The 25,367-nt window shown below is 43.6% G+C and overlaps 1 protein-coding gene across 2 annotated transcripts in view; it reads left to right on the plus strand.

Annotated features, from left to right (window-relative positions):
* Positions 1 to 3,592: 3,592 nt before the first annotated feature.
* LOC106611018 (transmembrane protein 87A) overlaps positions 3,593 to 25,367 on the plus strand; it is a 23,705-nt gene continuing 1,930 nt past the window's right edge. Inside the window, exons 1-19 of one of the 2 annotated variants that reach the window (XM_082978362.1) lie at positions 3,593 to 3,800; positions 4,896 to 4,956; positions 5,086 to 5,177; positions 5,547 to 5,681; positions 5,924 to 5,977; positions 6,243 to 6,420; positions 9,053 to 9,114; positions 9,573 to 9,756; positions 10,103 to 10,202; positions 10,328 to 10,421; positions 10,562 to 10,632; positions 11,535 to 11,644; positions 11,856 to 11,914; positions 14,160 to 14,263; positions 15,067 to 15,140; positions 15,237 to 15,313; positions 16,395 to 16,447; positions 16,776 to 16,806; positions 18,777 to 25,367. The exon at positions 18,777 to 25,367 is cut by the window's right edge and continues 1,930 nt beyond it. In XM_082978362.1, the coding sequence (XP_082834488.1) occupies positions 3,645 to 3,800; positions 4,896 to 4,956; positions 5,086 to 5,177; positions 5,547 to 5,681; positions 5,924 to 5,977; positions 6,243 to 6,420; positions 9,053 to 9,114; positions 9,573 to 9,756; positions 10,103 to 10,202; positions 10,328 to 10,421; positions 10,562 to 10,632; positions 11,535 to 11,644; positions 11,856 to 11,914; positions 14,160 to 14,263; positions 15,067 to 15,140; positions 15,237 to 15,313; positions 16,395 to 16,447; positions 16,776 to 16,806; positions 18,777 to 18,818 (1,737 nt within the window). In that variant the 5' untranslated portion in view covers positions 3,593 to 3,644 and the 3' untranslated portion in view covers positions 18,819 to 25,367. Of the gene's footprint in view, positions 3,801 to 4,895; positions 4,957 to 5,085; positions 5,178 to 5,546; positions 5,682 to 5,923; positions 5,978 to 6,242; positions 6,421 to 9,052; positions 9,115 to 9,572; positions 9,757 to 10,102; positions 10,203 to 10,327; positions 10,422 to 10,561; positions 10,633 to 11,009; positions 11,082 to 11,534; positions 11,645 to 11,855; positions 11,915 to 14,159; positions 14,264 to 15,066; positions 15,141 to 15,236; positions 15,314 to 16,394; positions 16,448 to 16,775; positions 16,807 to 18,776 lie in introns of both variants that reach the window. The other variant, XM_014210820.3, reaches the window with a different exon arrangement.

Here is a 25,367-nt window from a genome sequence, read left to right on the forward strand (position 1 = left end):
TGAGCTTTTTTGAACAAAACTACATTCGTTATGGACCTGGGATTCCTGGAAGTGACATCTGATGAAGAGAATCAAAGGTAATGGATTATTTACATAGTATTTTCGATTTTAGATCTCTCCAACATGGCCGTTTGTCTGTATCGCAAAGCGTATTTTTCTGGGCGCAGTGCTCAGATTATTGCAAAGTGTGATTTCCCAGTAAGGTTATTTTTAAATCTGGCAAGTCGATTGCGTTCAAGAGATGTAAATCTATAATTCTTTAAATGACAATATAATATTTTACCAATGTTTTCTAATTTTAATTATTTAATTTGTGGTGCTGACTTGACTGCCGGTTATTGAAGGGAAACGATTTCCTAAACATCAACGCCATAGTAAAACGCTGTTTTTGGATATAAATATGAACTTGATAGAACTAAAAATGCATGCATTGTCTAACATAATGTCCTAGGAGTGTCATCTGATGGAGATTGTCAAAGGTTAGTGCATCATTTTAGCTGGTTTTATGGTTTTGGTGACGCCTGTCTTTGAATTGACAAAACATTACACACAGCTATTGTCAATGTACTCTCCTAACATAATCTAACTTTATGCTTTCGCCGTAAAACCTTTTTGAAATCGGACAACGTGGTTAGATTAAGGAGATGTTTATCTTTCAAAGGGTGTAAGATAGTTGTATGTTTGAAAATTTTGAATTTTGACATTTATTTGGTTTCAAATTTGCCGCTCTTGAAATGCACCTTCTGTTGATAGGGTGCACCACGGGTGGCACGCTAGCGTCCCACATAGCCCCAAGAGGCTAAGAGGGGTCTGGGCAGCCCTTTGATAAACAAAATTGAAATCGGTAAAAACACTATAACTAATTGATAGGTGTACCTTTACTTGTTACTTGTGAGAACTTTCATTATCCTCCCTCCTCATGAGGGAGAGAAATTTGAAAATATCTTAAAGATACAGTATGTGGGTTTTTGGTAGATGAATTACAAGGCACAAGGCAATGTTTCAAACTTATAGAAGGCAGAAAAGTCTCTCCAAAACTAAATAGAGGTGTTGATGTTAGTTTTTACTTCAACATTATTGTGTTTTGATGTATTTCTAATGCCTTTTAAGACTTTGTCTGGTAGATGTTGTCGAAGACCCATTTTCCATCTGTTTGTCCAGAAATCAAAGCCTTTTCTTGTTGCTTATTCCTAATTGGATGGATAATGGTTGAACAATGTAGTATGTATGCCTTAATTTCAACAACAAAAATATAGACTCTTAGCTTTCCTTTGACACCCAATTTGACATGCTCCTATGAACTTCACATGTTGGTACTCATGGAACCTTTTACATGGAAATTACCTTAAATCTTCTCCTGTCCCACTGTCTGTCCACCAGGTATGAGACCATGTACAGCTGTTGGCGTACTGACCCCCTGGACCGCCCCATCTTCACTCAGGTGAGAGAACTGCTTGGGTAGTGCTCTAGACAAAGGCTTGTGTCCCAAATGGCACCCTATAACCCAAGGGGCTCTGGTCAAAAGTAGTGCGCTATATAGGGATTGGAGTGCCATTGTGATGCAGCCATAGACATAGATACCCTGGTCAAAAGTAGTGCACTACACTCTTTAGGGGAAACATTTTTTTTATTGTGAAATACACCAGAATGGTTTGGTGAAATGTTTTTTTTACAGCAGGGGTGTCAACTCATTCCACTGAGTTTCTGCAAGTTTTTGTTTTTTCCTTTCTATTAAGACCTAGACAACCAGGTGAGGGGAGTGTCATACTAATTAGTGACCTTAATTCATCAATCAAGTACAATGGTGGAGTGAAAACCCACAGACACTCGGTCCTCCATGGAATGAGTTTGACACGTGTCTTACAGGGTCAGCCATGGTAGTATGGCACCCCTGGAGCAAATTAGGGTTAAGGGCCTTGCTTAAGGGCACATCAACAGATTTTTCACCATGTCAGCTCGAGTATTAGAACCAGCGATCTTTTGTTTACTGGGCCAACGCTTTAACCGCTAGGCTCCCTGCCACCCCTATCTAGAACCTATAAGGGTTCTTTGGCTGTCCTCATAGAGTAACCCTTTTTGGTTCCAGGTAGAGGGTTGTACTGGGAACTCAAAATGTTTCTACCTGGAACCAAAAAGGGTTCTCCTATTGGGGCAGCCGAAGAACCGTTTTTTTTATCTGAGTGTGTATATAACGAATAGGGTGAAATTTGGTACGCAGACATAAACAAAGACTGCGTAATCATGAATCTTCCCATCTTCCCTTAGGTAAGAGAACTGTTGGAGAAGCTGACAGAGAAACTTCCAGAGGTATCTACCAGCAAAGAGGACATCATCTACATCAACACCAGTTTCGCTGAGGAGGAGCATGGGGTTTGTGCAGACCCCCACCTAGATTTGCCGCTTTTTAGCACCTCCCCTTCCTGCAGTCATAGCAACCAATTCAGCTCCTCCCCTTCCTGTTGCCACCCGTTTAGCTCCTCCCCTTCCTGCAGCCAGACGAGACCGGACCTCCCCCTTTTCAGTTCCTTCTCTTCCTGCAGTCAAAGTCAGAGACCAAATAACAGAGATCTGGTGACAGCAGACATCCACGAGAGTAAGGAAGATGATCGTTACGTTGTTGTCATCTCTAATGCCAATCGGGGTGGGGACCCCGCTGTCGCCATGACCACAGCAACAGCTGTGGACAGTGACACTCCCCCGTTCTCGAGGGAGGGCTTGGGTGGGGCTGTGCATGGAGCTACCCGTGACTCAGTGGGTGATGTCACTGGAATGGAGCAGCACGCGAGTGACACCACGCTGTTACTCTGAAGGGCATGGAACATTGGGACTAGAAATCCAGGGATTTGAGAGCAAAAAAAAGAAAAGAAAAGCTCTCTCTCAGGTGTCATGCCTGATGATAATACACATCCTTCTTGTCTGCACTCTGGTCTGCTGAGGACATTATAGGTATGGTAATGACCCGGCCGGTGATAAGCACGATGACCGCATGATTACCGCCGGTAACTTGTCCAGCTCTGGACTATATGGTACTGGGTTCGAATCATGCCTCGGAATATCATGCTACTCCTTCATTTTATTACAGTATGAAGAGATGTTACTGTGGCTCATGAGCACATAGGCTTTCTTCTTGGTGCAGTATGTGCAGTCTTGAGCTGCCACCCTTCCAAATCCTGTTTCACCAAGGATCTGCCCAGTTCCCATAAAAATCGAATACCTATTTCTATGATTCTGTCTTGTGGCATTATTAAAACAGTATTATAGGCTTGTCTATTCCCTAATGCTTTGCATTGAAATAATTCTCACCAGTTTTCCGGTGGATATTTCTACCTCAAATGGTTACCACTAGCTATTAGTGTGCAAGAGATGTACATAAGATATTCTACATTTGCACATCTCTCTTATAGTATACAGCATTTCCAATGAGATAAGCTTTGCTCACAAATTAAATCACTGTATCCCTAGCAAATATTGTCCCTCCTGCAGCAAAGCACCCCCACAACATGATGCTGCCACCCCTGTGCTTCAGTGTTCTTCTGCTTGCAAGCATCACCAAAAAGTAAAAACTCAAAGATACCCAAGTGTGTGACGTTTTCCACTCAGGTGAGTTGGCCAGCCAGCCACGCAACACTAGAGCTACTGAAAACATGGCTGCTTCTGTACGGGTGAGGACGTGGAACAGCAAGGCTAGCTCAGTCAAACTCTGGCTCCTTCTTTTGACAGGAATCCTTTTATTAGGCGATGTAAATAGCGGGGTCATGGCAGCACCAGAACCGGGACAATGGAGTATTACAGTTGTCAATGTGAGTATTAAAATATTCAATTTACCTAGCTGTCAAGCTAACGTTAGCATTCGAGCTAACTAGCAAGAACAGCAGTGCGATTCATCCGTCCTAGCATTAGGCTAGCAATCTAGCGAGCCAGCTTTTGTGTTCATAAAATTGAACATTAACAGTATTGATTGATAATGCATTTTCCTGAACATATTCAGGCTATCGATTTGCACAAGCCATTGTACTGTCTATGCACCGTTAGTGAGCATATGCTAGATAACTAGTTAGCTAACGTTAGTTGGTTTGGGAATATTCTTTGAATGATATACCATGCTACCTCGGACAATTATGCAAGCTGTTTTAGTTTACACTATAGATACAACGTTACCCCAAATGTTTTCTTAATGTACTGCCCAAACATAGACGATCTAGGTTAGGCACCTAGCTAACGTCACATAGATCGTTAGCGGTATGTAAACAAACATCAGACAGAGAGACCACTGTCCTGTACTGGGCTAGATCATTGCCTGTAATTTAACCCCGATATAAGAGAAGTCTAACAACCATTTAGCTAGCTAATGTCCAGATTAGAACATGTAGCTAACTAGTCTATGCCAGAAGTCTATTGCTGTAGTAACTATATAGCTAACGTTACAATGTCCAATGAATTGAAGGGGTAAGACAAACATCGTGTCTACCAGTCATTTGCTTTCAAGTCAGTGAAGTGAACAAGTGCACACTTTAGGAGGAAGGATAGGTAGGTTAATTGGGACGTAGACCCAATTTTCCATGGAGGTGGTCAGATGTCTGTCCACCACCATATCCTGTTGCATAGTAATGTGAGAGCTGCCATTGCCTGCCTAGGGACTCCCAATAATGGTCACCATATAAAGTGTCTGAGTAGGAATGACTGCTGATCTAGGATCAGCTACCCCGCCCTTTTAATCTCATTCATTGCGATCTGATCTTAAGTCATCACTCCTACTCTGAGAGGCTGGATACATAGGTCATCAGACCAGTGCCTGTGTTTTGTTCCAATGCTGGCATTAATCAGACCTGACTCTAGTGTAGGCCTATGACTCAGTTTATCTAACTAATGTAAACACTGTTTCCTCTTCTTCTCAGACCTCAAGACCATTGCTTTTGAGGAAATCCATGTATAAAGACACTGATATCAAATTGAAAGGTAAGATTAGCAGGTCCAGGATTTGTTTCAGACGGAGTACCAAGCACTCCCAGGATCCGGATCACAGAAGGGATATGAAAGCGCCCAAAGAATTACCTCAGTAACACCAATTTATTGTTTCTCTTTTAGTTGTGTCCTTTGGTTGTCCAGAGGAGATGACTTTTACCATTCAATGGTACTTGAAATACTATCCCTGTCACAACGAGTTCAATAATATTGAGGTAAGTAAAGTATAGGTAGTAATTACAGTAATTGACTAGTACTAAGTTATAGGCTATTTAATGTCTATTGGCTGACATATATGGGCGTGGAGCAGAAAGTGAGTTTGCCGTAGTCATCTGTCATTATCAATACCTTGAACATTTTCGTAATGACTCTTTGTTTAGAATTCCTATGGTAGTGCCACATTTTGACAGTTGGTGTGAATTACCAGTTGACTATACTAACTGTAGGAGTTATTTTTAAATCCCGTCATTCCTCATAGGAAATGTATGTATCCCTACATTCAACTACTAATAAATATGGTTTAATATTTTATGTATTAAATAGATGTGAAACATGGAATATGAATATATATCATTACTTTAAAGGAAATGTATGAGAGGACGCCACTGAGTCGAGGACAGAGTATGGATCCTAACCCTCTAGGACAAGGGGAATGCATTGAGCACAAGCACAAGCCCTTGACCTGCAACAATGACCTGCGATACTTCCCAATGCTAAATGTAAGGGCTTATAGGTTACATACATGAGTTCCATTGCATTACAGTGCTTTTCACACTACTGAGCTGGCCTGGTTACTCCTCTTCCATAGTAGTTGAAACTGTGCTAAATGGGAAAGTGTGAAAACGAAATATTCGTGTCGCCTCAATAGTTTAAAAAGGATATATTGGGAAGAATAATTTGTTTTGGAACTTTGCGTTTGACTTACTGACAACTTACTGTATGACAACTTTGTTTGTTTTAGAAAGCTAAGGCAGAACCACGGCCAGTTGTCCCGCCCATGGAAGGAGCAGCACCGGTGAGGTGCTACGATGGGGTCATGATGTTTCACTATGATGATGCATATTTTTTTGTATTTTTTTTACACACACAAACTTACATTCGGCTACATTGCAAGTTGCTAAGGTTGTTGTCAATGACCATAGGAGTTGGCCATATATAGCATGCACAAAGAGATCTGGAACCAGACTATCACTTTTCACATTCTCATTACTTCCTGTGTTCTTCATTGCATAATGCATATAACTCCCTTTCAAAACAAATGTTGGTTCAATCCTACCCAGGGCTCAGATGAAAACTACACGAGGTGGACGATGGAGGAGTACGACAAAGTCGGCGGTGTGAAGAACGGCAGTGTGTCGCTTAAACATGACGTCATCGCCACCACGTGGAAGGACGGCCCCTATCTGCTGGTGGTGGTGATTAAGTCTAACAAACAGGAAGCCAACTGGAATCTAACAGGTGGGTTCACTACATTAACCCCAATGCACCTCAACTGGGTTGTGGTCATCAGGCACCAGACGGAAGAATACAGACTGAAACAGGGAGGGACCACCAGAACTAACAAGAGAATTGACTGTAACGGGAAGGCACTAGCTGGACTCTGCAACATTTTTACGGTGATCTACCCTAATGAACATGACCCAGTTATTGAATACTTGGAATGTTAAACTTGCTTTTGAGGCTTACCAAGAAGAAAATTAAGTTTCTTTAGGCAGCCTAAATACTAATTAAAATGAAATAAAGGACAGTGCATTGGCTACTGTACCATTTTGATCACATTGCTCCATGTTGTATTTAAAAAAAAATATATAATAATATTTCACCTTTATTTAACCAAGTAGGCCAGTTGAGAACAAGTTCTCATTTACAACTGCGACCTGGCCAAGATAAAGCAAAGCAGTGCGACACAAACAACAACACAGAGTTACACATGGAATAAACAAACATACAGTCAATATCACAATAGAGAAAAAAGTATATGTACAGTGTGTGCAAATGGCGTGAGGAGGTAAGGAAATAAATAGGTCATAGTAGCAAAGTAATTACAATTTAGCAAATTGACACTGGAGTGATAGATGTGCAGATGATGATGTGCAAGTAGAAATACTGGTGTGCAAAAAAAGTAAATTAAAAACAATATGGGGATGAGGTAGGTAGATTGGATGGGCTATTTACAGATGGGCTGTGTACAGCTGCAGCGATCGGTTAGCTGCTCAGATAGCTGATGTTTAAGTTAGTGAGGGAGTTATAAGTATCCAACTTCAGCGATATTTTTTTTGTATTTAATTTTTTTGCAATTCGTTCCAGAAGAGGTGTTGGTTTAGGGGATGACCAGTGAGATATACCTGCATGCTACGTGTGGGTGTTGTTATCGTGACCAGTGAGCTGAGATAAGGCGGAAGACTTATAGATGACCTGGAGCCAGTGGGTCTGGCGATGAATATGAAGCGAGGGCCAACCGACGAGAGCATACAGGTCACAGTGGTGGGTGGTATATGGGGCTATGGTGACAACGGATGGCACTGTGATGGACTGCATCCAGTTTGCTGAGTAGAGTGTTGAAGGCTAATTTGTAAATGACATCACCGAAGTTGAGGATCAGTAGGATAGTTAGTTTTACGAGGGTATGTTTGGCGGCGTGAGTGAAGGAGGCTTTGTTGTGAAATAGAAAGCCCGTTCTAGATTTAATTTTGGATTGGAGATGTTTAATATGAGTCTTGAAGGGGAGTTTACAGTCCAGCCAGACACCTAGGTATTTGTAATTGTTCAAATATTCTAAGTCAGAACCGTTCAGAGTAGTGATGCTAGTCGGGCGGGCGGGTGCGGACAGTGATCGGTTGAAAAATATGCATTTAGTTTTACTAGCGTTTAAGAGCAGTTGGAGGCCACAGAAGGAGTGTTGTATGGCATTGAAGCTCGTTTTAGAGGTTTGTTAACACAGTGTCCAAAGAAGGGCCAGATGTATACAGAATGGTGTCGTCTGCGTAGCGGTGGATCAGGGAATCACCCGCTGCAAGACTGACATCGTTAATGTATACAGAGAAAGGAGTTGGCCCGAGAATTGAAGCCTGTGGTACCCCCATAGAGACTGCCAGAGGTCCGGACAACAGGCCCTCTGATTTGACACATTGAACTCTGAGAAGTAGTTGGTGAGGCAGTCATTTGAGAAACCAAGGCTATTGAGTCTGCTGATAAGAATACGGTGATTGACAGAGTCGAAAGCCTTGGCCAGGTCGATGAAGACAGCTGCACAGTACTGTCTTTTATCGATGGCGGTTATGATATCGTTTAGTAGGTGCACCCATGACCAGCTCTGAAACCGGATTGCACAGCGGAGGAGGTATGGTGGGATTTGAAATGGTCTGATCTGTTTATTAACTTGGCTTTCAAAGACTTTAGAAAGGCAGGGCAGGATGGATATAGGTCTATAACAGTTTGGGTCTAGAGTGTCATCCCCTTTGAAGAGGGGGATTACCGCGGCAGCTTTCCAATCTTTAGGGATCTCGGACGATACGAAAGAGAGGTTGAACAGACTAGTAACAGGAGTCGCAACAATGGCGGCGAATAATTTTAGAAAGAGAGGGTCCAGATTGTCTAGCCCAGCTGATTTGTACGGGTCCAGGTTTTGCAGCTCTTTCACAACATCTGCTATCTGGATTTGGTTGAAGGAGAAGCTGGGGAGGCTTGGGCAAGTAGCTGCGGGGTTGCGGAGCTGTTGGCCGGGTTTGGGGTAGCCAGGAGGAAAACATTGCCAGCCGTAGAGAAATGCTTATTGAAATTATCGTGGATTTATCAGTGGTGAGTGTTTCCTAGCCTCAGTGCAGTGGGTAGCTGAGAGGAGGTGCTCTTATTCTCCATGGACTACAGTGTCCCAAAACTTTTTGGAGTTAGAGCTACAGGATGCAAATTTCTGTTTGAAAAAGTTAGCCTTTGCGTTCCTAACTGACTGCGTGTATTGGTTCCTGACTTCCCTGAAAAGTTGCATATCGCTGGGACTATTCGATGCTAGTGCAGTACGCCACAGGAAGTTTATTGTATATTGCTAATTATTGTGTTATGGATAGCTGATGTATACTCTTTATATTTCCAGTCAACGTTGTAATGAAAGGAACTCACGGCTACATCTCCATCACGGAATGGCCTCTCATGATCGTGAGTATACATACAATTAAACATAGTCAGTGACACATTTAATAAACAACAGTGGGATGCATTGCACCATGACATTTTAGCTCACGCTAATTTCCAGTGCTTGTCCCTAGCCACATATACATTGTAGGGTTAATCATTGTCATAGATATCAGATGCCTGTTTTGTGTTGCCTTCATGTAATAATATATGCCATTTAGCAGACTTTCATCCAAAGCATCTGTGGGATTCAAGCACCCAATCCTGGGGTTGCTAGTGCCATGCTCTGCTAACTGAACCATACAGGACCTTGTGGTTTGTTCCGAAAAATACCTTGTGTGTTATTTTGTTTTAACATGTTCCACATGGTGATGTGTACATCCTGTACGGTGTGCGTGTTACTCTGGTTCATGTCTCCAGCCTGCTACTGGAAGAACCAATATGTTTCTGTCTCACTCTCAACCTTTCTGTCTCTCTCTCAGTTCTACATGGTGATGTGTACAGTGTACATCCTGTATGCGTTACTCTGGTTCCTGTGGGCTGCCTGCTACTGGAAGGACTTACTGAGGATCCAGTTCTGGATAGCTGGAGTCATCTTTCTGGGCATGGTGGAGAAGGCTGTGTTCTGTGCTGAGTACGAGAACACCAACGGTGTTGGGGCAGCTTGTAAGTCTACACTACTATTACACCTAACTCTGTTGTCTGACTGGTTTAAAGAAAGTACTAAGATTCTCTGTATAGTAGTATGGTGGATCGGATCACATTGATCTGGTCCCAATTCCCTCCCTACCCCTTGGCTCTAACCTTTCAATGTTGGCAGATCTGAAGGGTCTGGATAGGTATCAGCAGTATAGTGGTGGAGAGTCCACCATATTAATTCTACCTTACAGGTTTGCAAACATCGCAGGCTTAGGGCCAAGGGGGAGGTTTAGGGAGGGTTGTTATTCTGAGCAAGAGAGTTTTTCTGTCTCATGTGAGAGAGAATTAATTCCAATGTGGGTGTTATTTTTAGCTCCAGGCCTGTTGATCTTTGCTGAGCTCATCTCTGCCCTGAAGAGAACCCTGGCACGGCTGCTGGTCATTATCGTCAGTCTGGGATATGGTATAGTCAAGTAAGTTGAGAAAATAAAGGTCGTCATACACTCTTACTCCCTGTCCTTTGATAGGTGACCCCAGTGACGTTATCGTGCTGTATGTATTTAGTCATTTTTCCTGCGTTGTGTGCGTTTCCCATCAGACCTCGACTGGGTACAGTGATGCACAGAGTGGTGGGACTAGGTGTGCTGTACTTTGCCTTTGCTGCCATCGAAGGTGTGCTTAGGATCACTGGGGTAAGGCGTACTCCTGAGCTTGCTTACCTCCGGTGAGCTTCCATTTTGAATGTGAACCTTAATTTCTAGATGGCGTGCTGTTTTTCTAATGTGTGGGCTATGGGAATTATGTTCAATACGTGTGTATGTATTCACTAAAGGTTCATGACAATGGCCCCGCCCTCATCACAGACATTGTTCTAGCATTGATGGACTTCTGTATCATCTGGTTCATATCCTTCCTTATTTAGAATAATTACCCCATAATGCACCTCTAGTGGTCTATCATAACTTAATGGCCTACTTGGCTGTATCACTTGTCTATCAGTGTTACAGAATGACACCTTTTTGTATCGCTTACTAATGATTCTCACTGATAGTCTAGATGCTGGGGTTATAATGTATCTTGTACAGTTTGGGTTGTAAACTTATATTAAATTATGTTTCACTAGGTGATTTTCTTTGGTTACTGCTGTTATTTTTCTCTCCCCCACTCACTCTCCATCACTTTCTTCTCCTTCTGTCTACTCTCTTTCTTCCCCCCTATTATTCCCACCTGTCTGTCTAACCTGTCTCTCTCCATCCCTTTCTCCTTTCTTCCTCTCTCAGGCGAAAGACTCTGACCTGGCTCTCTTGGCCAACATTCCTCTGGCTCTGCTTGACTCTTCTCTCTGCTGGTGGATATCCTTTTGTGTGCCGGTAGCCCTGTTTGAGGCTACTCTGTCCCCTTATCTTTGGTCCCTACCGGGGCTTCTCTGGTCCTCAGCCTGAGCCTTGGGCTACTCTGTCCCCTGGAGCCCCCCCCTATCCATGGTCCCTACCCAGGGCTACACCGTCCCTCCCTGGGCCAATCCAAAGGGTCTCTGCATGAGGGCAAATAATCTATTCTTGCACAGCTAGCTAACGCACAGCTAGCTAACGCACAGCTTGCTAACCTGGAGGTCTGATAGTAGAGATCTAGTAGTCTGGGCCTTGCCCTTGGCCCCCATCTCTGCCTGGGGCATCATCTGTACACCTTGCATGTTATCATCCCTGCTGATTTTTGCTAGGTTCTTCCATGATTCAGTCTCATTCATTAGGTCTGTTAGTTACATACTGTGAAGCCCAGCTGCTGTTTCCTTGACTGCCTCCTAACATATTTGTGAGCCTGGCTCACACTATAAAGACACTGAAACTGAGGAGAAACCCAGTGAAGCTGTCTCTCTACAGACATTTCACAAACACACTCATCTTCGCCATTATAGGTGAGTACAGCCAGGAAGATGATTTGTTTTTATAGTTCATGAGTATCATAACACATTATCACTGTATAAGGCATTATGAACAACATTATAAAGCAGTATACATATGTAGCCTACTTCATAGAAAGTGTTGCCAAACTATTCAGAATTAGTCTCACAATTGAATGGAAATGGTCTGATGCTGTTTTTGTTATATTTTTTTCCCCACCTTCAGCTTCAATAATTTTCATGGTGTGGACGACGAAAAAATTCAGACTAGCCGACTGTCAATCTGTGAGTATGTCTTCTTGTAATGGCAGCAAATGGTCCAGTTGTGTGATATCAACTTTGACTGCTCTGTGCATTTCTTAAAGGTTCCAAGCAATGCAAATAGTCTGGGTAGCCATTTGATTAGATGTTCAGGAGTCTTATAGCTTGGGGGGTAGAAGCTGTTTAGAAGCTTCTTGGACCTAGACTTGGCGCTCCAGTACCGCTTGCCATGCGGTAGCAGAGAGGCTGGCTGGAGTTTTTGACAATTTTTAGGGCCTTCCTCTGACACCACCTTGTATAGAGGTCCTGGATAGTAGGAAGCTTGGCCCCAGTGATGTACTGGGCCATTCGCACTACCCTCTGGTGCCTTGCGGTCGGAGGCTGAGCAGTTGCCGTACCAGACAGTTATGCAACCAGTCAGGATGCTCTCAATGGTGGCTCTGAGGACCCATGCCAAATCTTTTCAGTCTCCTGAGGGGGAATAGGTTTTGTCGTGCCCTCTTCACGACTGTCTCGGTGTGCTTGGACCATGTTTGATGATGTGGACACCAAGGAACTTGAAGCTCCCAACCTGTTCCACTACAGCACCGTCGATGAGATTGGGGGCGTGCTCGGTCCTCTTTCCTGTAGTCCACAATTATCTCATTTACATTACATTACATTTTACATTTAAGTCATTTAGCAGACGCTCTTATCCAGAGCGACTTACAAAATGGTGCATCTCCTTTGTTTTGATTACGTTGAGGGAGAGGTTGTTGTCCTGGCACCGCACGGCCAGGTCTCTGACCTCCTCCTTATAGGCTGTGTTGTCGTTGTCGGTGATCAGGCCTACCACTGTTGTGTCATCGGCAAAATGAATGATGGTGTTGGAGTCGCGCCTGGCCGTGCATTCATGAGTGAACAGGGAGTACAGGAGGGGACTGAGCACGCACCCCTGAGGGGCCCCTGTGTTGAGAATCAGCATAGCAGATGTGTTATTACCTACCTTTACCACCTGGGGGCGGCCCGTCAGTAAGTCCAGGATCCAGTTGCAGAGGGAGGTGTTTAGTCCCAGGGTCCTTAGCTTATTGATGAGCTTTGAGGGCACTATGGTGTTGAATGCTGAGCTGTAGTCAATGAATATCATTCTCACATAGATGTTACTATTGTCCAGGTGGGAAAGGGCAGTTTGGAGTGCAATAAGAGATTGCATCATCTGTGGATCCGTTGGGGCGGTATGCAAATTGGAGTGGGTCTAGGGTTTCTGGGATAGTGGTGTTGTGAGACATGACCAGCCTTTCGAAGCACTTCATGGCTACAGATGTGAGTGCTATGGGTTGGTAGTCATTTAGGCAGGTTACCTTAGTGTTCTTGGGCACAGGGACTATGGTGGTCTGCTTGAAACATGTTGGTATTGCAGACTCAGACAGTGAGATGTTGAAAATGTCAGTGAAGTCACTTGCCAGTTGGTCAGCGCATGCTCGCAGTACACGTCCTGGTAATCCGTCTGGCCCTACGGCCTTGTGAATGTTGACCTGTTTAAAGGTCTTACTCACATTGGCTGCGTAGAGCGTGATCACAGTCATCCGGAACAGCTGGTGCTCTCATGCATGTTTCAGTTTTATTTGCCTCAATGCGAGCTGTAGCTTGACCAGCTGTAACTATCAGTCACACCACAGATGAAAGGTTACCAGTATTCTGCTTAAGATTTACATTGACATTTGTCATTTAGCAGACTCTCTTATCCAGAGCCACTTACAGTAGTGAGTGCATACATTTTCATACTTTCCCCCGTACTGGTCCCCCGTGGGAATTGAACCCACAACCCAATGGTTTGTAAACAAAGCAAGGTGTAGACGCACGTGATGCCATTTTTAAGGCAGTACATATTTAAATTGGTGAAGATAAGATGCTACCATTGGTGTATTACATTTCCAGATTCATATGATGTTGCATAAAGCTGCAAGTAAATCCTTGTTCATGCCTGCCTCCTGAATCCAGGGACTTGACACAGCTCGAGGGGACCAGTAACTTCATGATCAAACTTATCAATGTACCAGCTACAGTCATTCTTCATACTTGGGTCACTTTTCTTTGAACTGGTACTGGTTTCATCCAAATATCATTCAATTTGATGAAAACATGATTTTCACTGTTCAGGACTTAAGACCTTGAATCAACAGCATTGAATCAACGTATTGTAAAAAATGCCAGCTCAAGACAGCCATATTGGGTCATGTATTGAACAGTATCATGGCTGACATATTGTTTGTATTATTCCATATAACAGGACTGGGTGGAGCTGTGGGTAGATGATGCCTTCTGGAGGTTCCTGTTCTCCATCATACTGCTGGTTATCATGTTCTTATGGAGACCCTCTGCTAACAACCAGAGGTGAGGTTACATGGTGTGTGTGTTTGGCTATCCTCGTGGGTACTGGAATTCCCCACAAGGATAGTAAAAAAGGACAAAGTCTATTTTCAGGGTTAGGGAAAATGGGATTTTGAGTGGAAGTACATTTTAGGTTCCCACTAAGACAGTAATATTAAACGTGTGTGTCATCCTACTATATGTGGACAGTGTTATGGAGAACGTCAAATCAAATTTATTGGGGGGTAGCCATTTCAGTAGATGTTCAGGAGTCTTATGGCTTGGGGGTAGAAGCTGTTTAGAACCCTCTCGGACCTAGACTTGGCACTCCGGTACCGCTTGCTGTGCGGTAGCAGAGAAAACAGTCTATGACTAGGGTGGCTGGAGTCTTTGACCATTTTTAGGGCCTTCCTCTGACACCACGTGGTACAGACGTCCTGGATGGCAGGAAGCTTGGCCCTAGTGATGTACTGGGCCGTACGCACTACCCTCTAGTGCCTTGCGGTCAGCTAACAACCAGCGTTGATGATTGACCTGTCTATTATATTAGTGAAATGTGCTTTGATCTAAGTGTGCGGAGACCATTGTCTACATCCTGCACCTTAGCTACCTTGTTGAGTGTGCTGTAGATTTATCAATGGCTATATGTTGACATATCAAACTACCAACAGTCAGTCAGGGAGAAAGTGCCTCAGCTTACCACTCGTCAAAGCTTCAGAGGAAACACAAACTTACACAGCCTTTCTCTAAATGTTCTGGAGCTTTATAACAATTTTTAAGACTTTATAACTGTTCATCATTTTTAACTCTTCCTTTGTTCTCCTCAGATATGCGTTCACTCCACTGATGGATGACTCTGACGATGAGGAGATTGAGGAGTTCCTGGTGTCAGCTAATTTAGGTACTGTACATGTAGTCTGTTTTTGTTTAACTTTAGTGATCATGTGTTTGAACCTTGGTGATCGTTCTCTCCATGTTTCTCTAAACACACACACAGCTGATGGCATAAAGCTGAGAGCCTCGAATTTTAAGAGTGAGACGAACGGCTCAGCCAAGCCTTCAGGATCTAACCCGGTTAGTATCAAACCTTCAGTTCAATTAATACAACTTGATTTGTTCCCTCAGGGAATTAAGTCCGTTTCCAATTATCCAATCAATATGAACACAACATCTCCACATAGAAATACAGCATACCAACAAGCCAACCTTTTCTATCAGTCAATAAAGTTCGACTTTCAGGTAACTGACACTCAAATGTTTGCTCTGACCTGTGATGCAATTCAAGCCCCCTACCAGCAGAACAAATAACCATCTACTGTATATACTGAACACAAATATAAACGCAACATGTAAAGTGTTAGTCTCATGTTTCTCTCAAAGCTTCTCTAAAATTTTGTGCACAAATTTGTTTACATCCCTGTTTGTGAGCATTTCTCCTTAGCCAAGATAATACATCCACCTGACAGGTGTGGCATATCAAGAAGCTGATTAAACAGCATAATCATTACACAGGTGCCCCTTGTGCTGGGGACAATAAAAGGCCACTTAAATGTGCAGTTTTGTCACAACACAATGCCACAGATGTCTCAAGTTTTGAGGAAGCGTGCAATTGGTATGCTGACTGCAGGAATGACCACCAGAGCTATTGGCAGAGAATTAAATGTTAATTTCTCTACCATAAGCCGCGTCCAATGTAATTTTAGAGAATTTGGTAATATGTCCATCCGGCCTCACAACCGCAGACCACGTGTAACCACACCAGCCCAGGACCTCCTCATCCGGCTTCTTCACCTGCGGCATCGTCTGAGACAAGCCACCCGGACAGCTGATGAACTGAGGAGTACTTCTGTCTGTAATAAAGCCCTTTTGTGGGGGAAAAACTAATTCATGTTGGCTGGGCCTGGCCCCCAAGTGGGTAGGCCTGGCTCCCAATTGGATGGGCTTATGCCTTCCCAGGCATGTGAAAATCCATTGATTAGGGCTTAATACATTTATTTAAATTGACTTATTTCCTTATATGACCTGTAACTCAGGAAAATTGTTGCGTTTTATGTTTTTGTTTAGTATTTTTAGACTAGTGAATGACATCTGAGTTCAAACAACAGAGGGCAGCGTTGAGTAGTTCTCTTATTTTCACTATTTCCCACCTGTCCAGGATGAAGACTTGAAGTGGGTGGAAGAGAACATTCCTACCTCTCTAACAGACGTGTAAGCATCACTTATCAATAAATACTTTTATCAACACCAAAATTGCAGGTGTGTTTATAGCAGAGTTTTCCAAACTCGGTCCTCGGGACCCCAAAGGGGGCACGTTTTGGTTTTTACCCTAGCACTACACAGCTGTTTCAAATAACCAACTAAACACCAAGCTTTGATAATTTGAATCAGCTGTGTAGTGTTAGAATAAAAACCAAAACCTGCACCACTTGGGGTCCCCAGGACTGAGTTTGTGAAATCCAGGTTTAAAGTGGTCTCTGTTATTAGGTGGTGGTGTCATTAAAAACAAATGTTTTCTCCTTCTTTTCCTCCATTGTAGAGCGTTGCCTGTCCTTCTTGATTCAGATGAGGTGTGTATATTTTTAACACGGGGTCATTTCTGTCAATGGCAAAATACGCTGAGGATACAAAATATTAAGGACACCTGCTCTTTCCATGGCATGTGCTATCAGGTGAAAGATGAGCAAGGCAGTCAACCCACTGTTTCCCGGGCGCCGTGGATGTTGATTATGGCAGCCTTGCGCACCTCTCTGAGGGGTTGGGTTAAATGCAGAAGACACATTTCAGTTCAATGCATTCAGTTGTACAACTGACTAGGTTTCCCCTAATTCCCGTAATGTTTTGTAACTCAGTATATATGGTTTATTTTACTGTGCATTTCCTATAATGTTATTAAATTCTCAGTAGGCAATTTTATATGTACAGCCACTATGGTATTAGAAAGAGAGAGATATATATATATATACTGCTCAAAAAAACAAAGGGAACACTAAAATAACACATCCTAGATCTGAATGAATGAAATAATCTTATTAAATACTTTTTTCTTTACATAGTTGAATGTGCTGACAACAAAATCACACAAAAAGAATCAATTGAAATCCAATTTATCAACCCATGGAGGTCTGGATTTGGAGTCACACTCAAAATGAAAGTGGAAAACCACACTACAGGCTGATCCAACTTTGATGTAATATCCTTAAAACAAGTCAAAATGAGGCTCAGTAGTGTGTGTGGCCTCCACGTGCCTGTATGACCTCCCTACAACGCCTGAGCATGCTCCTGATGAGGTGGCGGATGGTCTCCTGAGGGATCTCCTCCCAGACCTGGACTAAAGCATCTGCCAACTCCTGGACAGTCTGTGTTGCAACGTGGCGTTGGTGGATGGAGCGAGACATGATGTCCCAGATGTGCTCAATTGGATTCAGGTCTGGGGAATGGGCGGGCCAGTCCATAGCATCAATGCCTTCCTCTTGCAGGAACTGCTGACACACTCCAGCCACATGAGGTCTAGCATTAGGAGGAACCCAGGGCCAACCGCACCAGCATATGGTCTCACAAGGGGTCTGAGGATCTCATCTCGGTACCTAAATGGCAGTCAGGCTACCTCTGGTGAGAACATGGAGGGCTGTGCGGCCCCCCCCAAAGAAATGCCACCCCACACCATGACTGACCCACCGCCAAACCGGTCATGCTGGAGGATGTTGCAGGCAGCAGAACGTTCTCCACGGCGTCTCCAGACTCTGTCACGTCTGTCACGTGCTCAGTGTGAACCTGCTTTCATCTGTGAAGAGCACAGGGCGCCAGTGGCGAATTTGCCAATCTTGGTGTTCTCTGGCAAATGCCAAACGTCCTGCACGGTGTTGGGCTGTAAGCACAACCCCCACCTGTGGACGTCGGGCCCTCATACCACCCTCATGGAGTCTGTTTCTGACCGTTTGAGCAGACACATGCACATTTGTGGCCTGCTGCAGGTCATTTTGCATGGCTCTGGCAGTGCTCCTCCTTGCACAAAGGTGGAGGTAGCGGTCCTGCTGCTGGGTTGTTGCCCTCCTACGGCCTCCTCCACGTCTCCTGATGTACTGACCTGTCTCCTGGTTGCGCCTCCATGCTCTGGACACTACGCTGACAGACACAGCAAACCTTCTTGCCACAGCTCCCATTGATGTGCCATCCTGGATGAGCTGCACTACCTGAGCCACTTGTGTGGGTTGTAGACTCCGTCTCATGCTACCACTAGAGTGAAAGCACCACCAACATTCAAAAGTAACCAAAACATCAGCCAGGAAGCATAGGAACTGAGAAGTGGTCTGTGGTCCCCACCTGCAGAACCACTCCTTTATTGGGGGTGTCTTGCTAATTGCCTATAATTTCCACCTGTTGTCTATTCCATTTGCACAACAGCATGTGAAATTTATTGTCAATCAGTGTTGCTTCCTAAGTGGACAGTTTGATTTCACAGAAGTGTGATTGACTTGGAGTTAATTGTTCCCTTTATTCTTATATATATATATATATTTTCACTGTATTCCTTACCCAGGAAATCATGACTACAAAATATGAAATGTCCAAGATGGAGTAACATGGGAAATCTTCCTACTACCCACGATGGATGCAGAGCATCTCTTCCTCCTGAGATTGGTTCCTCCTGCATGGCATGGAAGAGACAGATCACCTGGAGCGCGACACCTCTCCAATCCTAGGCCTGTTTAGGCTGAGAGTCAGACCTCTGTCTACAACACTATTGGGGCTTAACACCTCTGACTTGGCGATCAGCAGGGTCCTATTCATTGGGTATCAAACGGAAGAAAACTGATTTAAACAGGAGGTACTACCTGAACTTGTCCAATAAGAAATGCTGGTTATAGTTTTCCGTTGTAAAATGTTTTTCCTGCGGTGTGCCCTAATGTATTTAGCCCTCTCACCCTCTCCACAAACCAAGACCTAACAATTGAGTGTGTCCCAAAGTGCACCCTATTCAGTGCCTTTGGAAAGTATTCAGACTCCTACTTTTTTTGACATTTTGTTACGTTACAGCCATATTCTAAAATTAATTAAATTGTTTTTTCCCCCCTCATCAACCTACACTCAATACCCCATAATTACTCAATGAAAATAGATTTTTAGAATGTTTTGCAAAATAAAAAAACTGAAAGAATTCAGACCCTTTACTCAGAACTTTGTTCAAGCATTTTTGGCAGAGATTACAGCCTCGAATCTTCTTGGGTATGACACTACAAGCCTGCCACTCCTGTATTTAGGGAGTTTCTCCCATTCTTCTCTGCAGATCCTCTCGAGCTCTGTCAGGTTGGATGAGGAGTGTTGCTGCACAGTTTCTTTACGGTCTCAAGTGATGTTAGATTGGGTTCAAGTCCAGGCTCTGGCTGGGTCCCTCAAGGACATTTAGAGACTTGTACTGAAGCCACTCATGCATTGTCTTGGCTGTGTGCTTAGGGTCGTTCTCCTGTTAGAATGTGAACCTTTGCCCCAGTCTGAAGTCCTGAGTGCTCTGGAGCAGGTTTTCATCAAGGATCTCTCTGTACTTTGCTCTGTTCATCTTTCCCTCGATCCTGACTAGTCTCCCAGTCCCTACCGCTGAAAAACATCCCCACAGCATGATGCTGCCACCACCATGCTTCACCATAGGGATGGTGCCAGGTTTCCTCCAGACGTGACCTTCCCTATAGCTCAGTTGGTAGAGCATGGTGTTTGCAACGCCAGGGTTGTGGGTTCGATTCCCACGGGGGGCCAGCACAGAAAAAAAAAATGTATGAAATTGTATGAAATGTATGCATTCACTACTGTAAGTCGCTCTGGATAAGAGCGTCTGCTAAATGACTAAAATGTAAAATGTAAATGTGACGCTTGACATTCAGGCCAAAGAGTTCAATCTTGGTTTCATCAGACCAGAGAATCTTGTTTCTCATGGTCTGAGAGTCCTTTAGGTGCCTTTTGGGAAACTCCAAGAGGGCTGTCATGTACCTCTTACTGAGGAGTGGCTTCTGTCTGGCCACTACCCTAAAGGCCTGATTGGTGGAGTGCTGCAGAAATGGTTGTTCTTCTGGAAGGTTCTCCCATCGCCACAGAGGAACTCTGGAGCTGTGTGAGTGACCATCGGGTTCTTGGTCACCTCTCTGACCAAGGCCCTTCTCCCCTGATTGCTCTAGGAAGTTCTTCCATTTAAGAATAATGGAGGGCACTGTGTTCTTGGGGACTTTCAATGCTGCAGACATTTTTTGGTACCCTTCCCCTGATCTGTGCCTTGGCACAATCCTGTATCAACTCCTAAGGACAATTCCTTCTACAACATGGCTTGGTTTTTGCTCTGACTTGCACTGTCAACTGTGGGACCTTATATAGACTAGTGTGTGCCTTTCCAAATCATGTCCAATCAATTGACTCTACCACAGGTGGACTCCAAGTTGTAGAAACATCTCAAGGATGATCAATGGAAACAGGATGCACCGGAGTTCAATTTCAAGTCTGATAGCAAAGGGTCTGAATACTTGTGTAAATAAGGTATTTCTGTTTGTTTCATACATTTGCAAACATTTCTGAAATCCTCTTTTCACTTCGTCATTATGGGGTAATGGTCAAAAGTAGGGAACTATGGTCCCGTGTGGCTCAGTTGGTACACCATGGCTGTTGCAACGCCAGGGTTGTGAGTTCGATTCCCACAGGGGGTCCAGTACGATAAAGTATGAAGATGTATGCACTCACTTCTGTAAGTTGCTCTGGATAAGAGCATCTGCTAAATTACTATGTGTATAGGGAATAGGATGCCATTTGGGACAGTTTTTGTGATAAAAAGAGAACTTGATGTTAGACTGTATGCATATTTACTTTTTTGCCCACTAAACTTGACTTTGTACTGTATCTTGGAGAGGGGAACAAGCTGGTATATTATTTCAACACCAATTGGATACATTACGTAATATATGACCAACGTGTTAATTTGATGGATGATAATTCAGAGGTGTGTGTGTGTGTGTGTGTATATAGTGTTTATTATATCTCACTGAGTGAAGGTTTATTGCTTCCTAACCAAAGTATAATGTGACGTGTTTGTGTGTGTGTAGGGGAGAGTTGTCTGCATTGTGTTTTCTAGGCTGGGACACAGGATTAATTCGTTTAGTGTGAGTTACGCAGTCCTAAACAGAAGTGTTGATGTAAGTGTAGGATCGCAGGGCTGGGGTCTGTTCAGATAGAAATGTGTTGTGTAGAACCGATCTGATTGTCTGTCATAAAAATAATGACTAAAGCCGACACAATTCTCTGTTCTATCGATGTTCAGAAAGTTTCGCATCACTGATGCACCCCTGAGGTTGGTTGGTAGAGGCAGTGCTGTAGTTGAGGCCCATGGTATTGAGAAGTTATAATGAATAATAATTTATTCAGCTTCGATAGTGCTTTTCATTAGACAGAATCTCAAAGTGCTTGTTAAGCAAAATAACCAACAAGCATTTATTTAGAGTTTTTATTTCACCTTTATTTAACCAGGTAGGCAAGCTGAGAACAAGTTCTCATTTACAATTGCGACCTGGCCAAGGTAAAGCAAAGCAGTTTGGCACATACAACAACAGAGTTACACATGGAGTAAAACAAACATACAATAGAAAAATAAGTCTATATGCAAATGAGGTGAGATAAGGGAGGTAAAGGCAAAAAAAGGCCATGGTGGCGAAGTACATACAATATAGCAAGTAAAACACTGGAATGGTAGATTTGTAGTGGAAGAAAGTGCAAAGTAGAAATAAAAATAATGGGGTGCAAAGGAGCAAAAGAAATAAATACAGTAGGGGAAGAGGTAGTTGTTTGGGCTAAATTATAGATGGGCTATGTACAGGTGCAGTGATATGTGAGCTGCTCTGACAGCTGGTGAGGGAGATGTGTGTTTCAGAGATTTTTGTAGTTCGTTCCAGTCAGAGAACTGGAAGGAGAGGCGGCCGAAGGAGGAATTGGCTTTGGGGGTGACCAGTGAGAGATACCTGTGGAGCGCGTGCTACAGGTGGGTGCTGCTATGGTGACCAGCGAGCTAAGGGGGAACTTTACCTAGCAGGGTCTTGTAGATGACCTGGAGCCAGTGGGTTTGGCAACGAGTATGAAGCGAGGGCCAGCCAACGAGAGCGTACAGGTTGCAGTGGTGGGTAGTATATGGGGCTTTGGTGACAAAACGGATGGCACTGTGATAGACTGCATCCAATTGATTGAGTATGGTATTGGAGGCTATTTTGTAAATGTCATCGCCGAAGTCGAGGATCGGTAGGATGGTTGCTTTGTTGCGAAATAGGAAGCCAATTCTAGATTTAACTTTGGATTGGAGATGTTTGATGTGAGTCTGGGAGGAGAGTTTACAGTCCAACCAGACACCTAGGTATTTATAGTTGTCCACATATTCTAAGTCAGAACCGTCCAGAGTAGTGATGCTGGATGGGCGGGCAGGTGCAGGCAGCGATCGGTTGAAGAGCATGCATTTCATTTTACTTGTATTTAAGAGCAGTTGGAGGCCACGGAAGGAGAGTTGTATGGCATTGAAGCTCGTCTGGAGGGTTGTTAACACAGTGTCCAAAGAAGGGCCAGAAGTATACAGAATGGTGTCGTCTGCGTAGAGGTGGATCAGAGACTCACCAGCAGCAAGAGCGACATCAATCTGTACAGAGAAGAGTCAGGCCCAAGAATTGAACCCTGTGGCACCCCCATAGAGACTGCCAGAGGTCCGGACAACAGGCCCTCCGATTTGACACACTGAACTCTATCAGATAAGTTGTTGGTGAACCAGGCGAGGCAATCATTTGAGAAACCAAGACTATTGAGTCTGCCGATGAGGATGTGTTGATTGACAGAGTGGAAAGCCTTGGCCAGGTCAATGAATATGGCTGCACAGTATTGTTTCTTATCGATAGCGGTTAAGATATCGTTTAGGACCTTGAGCGTGGCTGAGGTGCACCCATGACCAGCTCTGAAACCAGATTGCATAGCGGAGAAGGTGCGGTGGGATTCGAAATGGTCGGTAATCTGTTTGTTGACTTGGCTTTCGAAGACCTTAGAAAGGCAGGGTAGGATAGATATAGGTCTGTAGCAGTTTTGATCAAGAGTGTCCCCCCCTTTGAAGAGGGGGATGACCGCAGCTGCTTTCCAATCTTTGGGAATCTCAGACGACACGAAAGAGAGGTTGAACAGGCTAGTAATAGGGGTTGCAACAATTTCGGCAGATAATTTTAGAAAGAATGGGTCCAGATATAGGCTACAACAGTAGATGGGTCAAGTCTGAGTGCTTCCTGAAACCTCCAGATGGACAGCTGCTCTCATGAGAGGATCTGGAAGCTCATAGCTAGATGGTCAGCAGCGGTGGTGGTCTGGTCAGCATGTCCAAAGGCGGGCAGGTAGGCCGGCAGCTCCATGTCATCAGGGCGTCTCCGCCGTCTGCAGATTCTCTGTATTGGGACTATGTGATGAAGGTTGAGATCCCCACAGAGTACAGTCATTTCTTCAGAAGTATCCTGAGTAATGAAAAGCTGTCCCACTGCCTCTTGAATCACCGTTGGTGAAAAGCTACCCTGAGTTATCGGTGTAATTCAAATGAAAACACCGGCTAGCTAGCATTACCTAGCTTGTTGACAATGTTGATTTTCATACATTTCCTAGTGGTAGAAAAAGTACCCAATTATCATACTTGTGTAAAAGTAAAGATACCTTAATAGAAAATGACTCAAGTAAAAATCACCCAGTAAAATACTAAAGTATATTTAGAACTAAATACTTTTCCTCAAGTATTAAAACTAAATGTAATTGCTAACATATACTTAAGTATCAAAAGTATAAATAATTTCAAATTCCATATATTAAGCAAACCAGATGGCACCATTTTCTTTTAATTTACAGATAGCCAGGGGCACACTCTAACACTTAGACATAATTTACAAATGAAGCATGTGTGTTTAGTGAGTCTGCCAGATCAGAGGCAGTAGGGTTCTTTAAGAATGCAGTGTAAATGTAAAAGTTGGCAAAAATAGAAATAGTAAAGTACAGATACCCCAAAAAACTACTTAGGAAATACTTTAAAGTATTTTTACTGAAGTACTTTTCACTACTACAATTTACGGGCATGAATCAAATTCATGATATCAAGACTTGATCTGCATTCATTTAGCTATTGAAAAATTAAAAACTTGGTACTAAATATGATTACATATGTACATGAGTTCTCTGCCGAGGCTGCCACTAGTCACCATGGCAATTATAGAACCCAGGAGCTCCGTACTACTATGGCTGACCATGTAAAACAACACATTTCACTGCACCTATCTGGTGTATGTGACAAAACGGTTTTTTTTTTCTCTCCTGGTACCCTCCCTTTTCTTATTTTTATTATTATTATTATTTTTTTACATTGTTTGTGCCCTAAAAGGTATCCTATTCCCTATGTAGTGCACTACTTTGACCTGGGCCCTGGTATAAAGTAGTGCACTATACAGAGGATAGGGTGCCATTTGGGACTAACATTGGTCCTTGTTATTTCTTGTTTAAGTGTACTTCCACCTTGCTCCCGAGTTGCACAGCGGTCTAAGGCACTGCATCTCAGTTCTAGAGGTGTCACTACAGACCCTGGTTCGATTCCAGGCTGTATCACAACCGGCTGTGATTGATTGGGAGTCCCATAGGGCGGCGCACAATTGGCCCAGCGTCCTCCGGGTTAGGGTTTGACCGGGGTAGGCCGTCATTGCTAAAGCCTCTAGTTTACTCTGTTGGTTAATTTATGGGGATATTGTTATTGTGTGTGTTAATTTGATCCCTGATTTGCTGTCTTTTCCTAAACTCATTTTAAAGGAGAAACTATTGGAAATGACAGCCTCTTGTCTCTGATTAATTAATGCATTTGTTTTGCCATTGAAAAGGGGATGTTGGTATGACACCAACATAGCTATCCCAATCCCTATGTTTTGTAATAGTTGAACACTTTCAAAGTACACATTCGTTGTCCGCCATTTATGAAAAGGTTCTGGTACTAGTGCCAGTTTCATAGTGTAGGTGTCTGTTGAAGTCTTCATATGCGTGTTACGGTGTATGAGACGGCACACATGTAGGGGTGTTAGTTTCATATGGACCAACATTCCCAATCCCAATCTTTATT

The sequence above is a fragment of the Salmo salar genome, chromosome 01 (genome assembly GCF_965601325.2).
Source record: "Salmo salar chromosome 01, fSalSal1, whole genome shotgun sequence".
NCBI classification, from domain to species: Eukaryota; Metazoa; Chordata; class Actinopteri; order Salmoniformes; family Salmonidae; genus Salmo; species Salmo salar.